This window comes from Nanorana parkeri, unplaced genomic scaffold, assembly GCF_000935625.1.
Source record: "Nanorana parkeri isolate BGI_ZX_2015 unplaced genomic scaffold, ASM93562v1 scaffold169, whole genome shotgun sequence".
Lineage (NCBI taxonomy): Eukaryota > Metazoa > Chordata > Amphibia > Anura > Dicroglossidae > Nanorana > Nanorana parkeri.
Genome location: NW_017306437.1, coordinates 1,325,053 through 1,328,993, shown reverse-complemented (window position 1 = coordinate 1,328,993; position 3,941 = coordinate 1,325,053). Strand labels below are relative to the sequence as shown.

The 3,941-nt window shown below is 48.1% G+C and overlaps 1 protein-coding gene across 1 annotated transcript in view; it reads right to left on the bottom strand.

Moving 5' to 3' along the window:
- PGAM2 (phosphoglycerate mutase 2) overlaps nucleotides 1–2,986 on the bottom strand; it is an 18,826-nt gene extending 15,840 nt beyond the window's left edge. Inside the window, exon 1 of the mRNA XM_018554689.1 lies at nucleotides 2,552–2,986. Within this exon, the coding sequence (XP_018410191.1) occupies nucleotides 2,552–2,962 (411 nt within the window). The 5' untranslated portion in view covers nucleotides 2,963–2,986. The remainder of the gene's footprint in view (nucleotides 1–2,551) is intronic.
- Nucleotides 2,987–3,941: the final 955 nt, after the last annotated feature.

Sequence of the window (3,941 nt, the reverse complement as noted above, 5' to 3'; positions counted from 1 at the left end):
TTGCCCAAAGCAGAGCTAAATGTAGAAAACAACTGCCCGCTCGGCGCACCACACCCCTACCGCCCCTCTGCTCCCTGCCGCCCCCAGGCTGGGCCTCGGTGGCCTTGTGGCAAATCCAGCCCTGCTCGCTCCCCTGCCTCAATCTATATGCTAACAGAAATACCTTCCCGTTGTTATTACATACCTTTTTGTAGACCCATGCACTGCTGGGTCTCTGTGATTCTCTATACCAGTGGTTGCGAACCTTGGCACTCCAGCCGTGCCAAAACTACAAATCCCAACATAACTCTGGGAGTTATGTCTGTGGCTGTCAGAGCCTTGCAATGCCTCGTGGGACTTGTAGTTCCAAAACAGCTGGAGTGCCAAGGTTCGCCACCACTGCTCTATACAGTGCAGGAAGATCATGCTTCAATACTCATCTCAAGAGCCCTCGGTCGAGATGCGGGCAGTGGCTGGCTGAGGAGAATGCCAACCAGATAGCAGGGGTGGCAGGGTTGGTTTTAATTTTTTTATGGTGTTTTTTTTTTTTACTTTTATTTATGTAATTATTTTTTATTGTAATTATTATCACTTATTATTTTTTACTTTTATTTATGTAATTATTTTTTAATGTAATTATCATTACTTATTATTTTTTAGTTTTATTTATGTAATTATTTTTTTATCAATTTTTTTTCACCTAACTTTATTGCTATCACACAGGAGCTAACAAGTCACTGTGTGATAGCAATTGGAGGTGACAGGTTCTCTTTATTGAACCTGTCACCTCCAATACAGGAGTTCTAGCACAGCACTGTGCTGGAACTCCTGTGACAGGTGAGAGAGGAGCACAGCTCTCCCCTCTCACTGTCAACAGTCTACACGGAGCTGCAGGGTTACTTTTAACCCTGCCGCTCTGCTCACCACTCTCCATACTGAAGACGGCGGCGAGGACGGAGCCAGGAGACGGAGCCTCGAGGACGCAGCATGGAGAGAGATAAGTGCAGGGGAGGGAGGGGGGCGGCGGGGGGACGGCCCGGCAGTCTAATTACAAGTGTTCTCGGCGACATTGCAGAGAACACTTGTAAAGAAACAAGTGATTTCTCCTATTCTACATTTAGTCCTGCTTTTGGAAAGCAGGGCTAAATGTAGAAAGTAAATTACCGCCCGGCGCCCAGAACTCCATGCTCCGGTTGTCGGGTGATTCAAACCTGTGCTGCCCCTCTGTTAAGTGCCGCCCCAAGGCCGGGCCTCGGTGGCCTTGCCGGGAATCCGGCCCTGGCAATAGGCATTCCTAGGAAAGTGGAATTTACATGATGACTGCCCTAGGTAATGGCCACATGTGATGCTGAGCCTCCATAAAATCCAATGACTGGAAGGGACAGGCCAGGGACAGTCAGGCTGGGGAGGAAAGGGTTGGACAGCTGCTGTATGTCCTCCATAGAGGTGGGATCTATCTGACTTGCTGCCGCTTCTAATGCACACTGACAGCAGATCACTGTGTGCATTGAAATCAAAGTAAGCAATTTAAGTACAGGAGAGGAGCCGGTACAACTGTGTAAGACTGAAGGGCGGAGTTCATCTTTAAATCATCTAAAGACTCATCATATGTCAGAATATTTCTCATCTCATGGCCTGGCCCAGTTACTGACACCATAATGATGGGTGCAATAGGAAAATCTCACCGGTGCCAAGGAACAATACTAAGAATCTTTACGTGTGCTCACAGCATATTTACAATTCCATTGATATGCAGTGAAAATGTTGCCATTCGTTCACTTAATTTTAAAGTTAGGCTCCATGAGAGCCTCCATCTTGGAGCATATATAGCAAAGGATAAGTTGGATGCAGATATGCCAGAGACAGCCCATCCCTCCCTAAAGGCAGCTGCCATTGTGATGTGCTGGGCTTCTGGTCTGTCACTGTGCCTTTTAGGGAGGGATGGGCTACCTCCAGGCATACCTGCACCCAATGTATCCTTTGCTATATATGCTCCAAGATGGAGGCTCTCATGGATTAGAATTAGGACCACACTAGACCGAGGGACCTTGACGAGGCAGTGTGGCTTCCAAATATTTTGCATATTTAACCCTAAGGCCTCATTCACATGAGAAAAAGCTGTCATGTACAGCTCCGTGCTGCATGCACGGCCGTATCGGGCAGCTCCCGGGAAGGACAGGTGCTGCGTGTGATTATTACACAGCCCCTGTCCTTTATGGGAGTATGCGGCCGTACGCCGCCCTACGCTCACCCCAAGTCCAGGTCCGTGTGGGTGCGGGTATCCTGGCTCGGACACAGACAGGATCCATCCTGTCAGCGTACGAGTACGAACACCCACACGGATGTGCAGGGCGGATGAGAGTAGGGCAGTGTATGGCCGCGTACTCCCATAGAGAAGGATGGGGGCTGCGTACTAATCACACGCAGCACCTGTCCTTCCCCGGAGCTGCCTGATACGGCCGTGCACGCAGCACGGAGCTGTACATGCCGGCTTTTTCTTGTGTGAATGAGGCCTAATAGTTAGACAGTGTAATCTATTAGTAAGTAGACATAAGTCACTGCAGTTTCATACCTTGCTGATGAGTTTGTAGTATGGGTGGTCTTCTCCCATTGGTGGTGGAGGGATGTCAAAGGATCGCCTCCAGATCTTCACCTGTTCTTCTCCGTGCTTTTCGGCTGTTTCTGCTTTGTTGAGTCCAGTCAGTCCCCCATAATGACGTTCATTGAGCCTCCAGGATCTGTGCACTGGCAGCCACATCTGGTCTGTGCCTTCCAGTATATACCACAGGGTGCGCACCGCCCTCTTCAAAACCGATGTGTGGCACACGTCAAACTCCATCTTTGCTTCTTTAATTGCTTGAGCTCCTTTTTTAGCCTCATCTCTTCCCTTCTCACTCAAATCGGCATCAAACCAACCACAGAAGCGGTTCTCCTGGTTCCAGGAGCTCTCTCCGTGTCGTACAATTACCAGGCGGTGGGGCATTGTGGCTGTTGAGGTTAAGCCTAATGTATGACTAATGTATGGATGAGTAAACTGTTCTATCACCAGGGGCTGATGTCCACTGGATGTAGGTTTGTATGATGGGAACAAACCAGTGGAGTAGTCAGTTGGATGTCCTGGTCCCTGAAATGGCCCCTAGTCACACTTAGCATATCAGTCTTATATACCCAGTGGAACACTATCACATTATCCAATCAGGTTGCAGTAACAGGTGTCCAATGGCAGCAGTAGAAGGGGGGGAGCGAACCTAAAATAGCCTTACAGTGACAGCTGAGGCTGACCTTTAACAGGACAACTGCAGAGATACCAACTAAAGGTCACTTGTACTTTTATGCTGCAAAAAGCATGCAAGCAATCACATCCATTCTTGACTTTCAGTCTAGTTGTACTGGACAAATCTGATTAAACGCTACGGTGCTTCTTTTTGCTCCTATATCTATGAACTAACAGTATTAATAAATGTAAACTGCTCCTGAATGTCCTTCGCTTCACCCCATTAGAGTTAAGGTCAGAGAAGACTTCTATGTACAGTTCTGACATTTCCATGATTTGGTGTTGACCTCAAAGCCCATCTCCGGGAGAAACAAAACTCCCATTGCAGTGGGGCTACCTTCGCACTGAAAGGGTTAACTGCTTGTTAATGTCTAGGGACCTTTAAAGGGCCTTTACTTACCTGATCCTCATTCGCACAAGTTTCAGGACCGGCACCCGCAACCTCTTTCCCCCCGCTGTCCTTGCAGTGGGACAGCCATCAGGTACAATGTAGGGCTCATAGACAATAGGCTGATGGACAATTCACAGTTCAGAGCAGAGGAGGGACGAGTGCTGCGGGAGCGGGGTTCAGGTAACTAAAAGTCCTTTTATACAGGTCCTCTAGATATAAATGAGCATTAACCCTTACAGAGCCCTGGTAGCCCCACTGCAAAGGTATTTTGGTAGGCTTTTTATATATATATATATA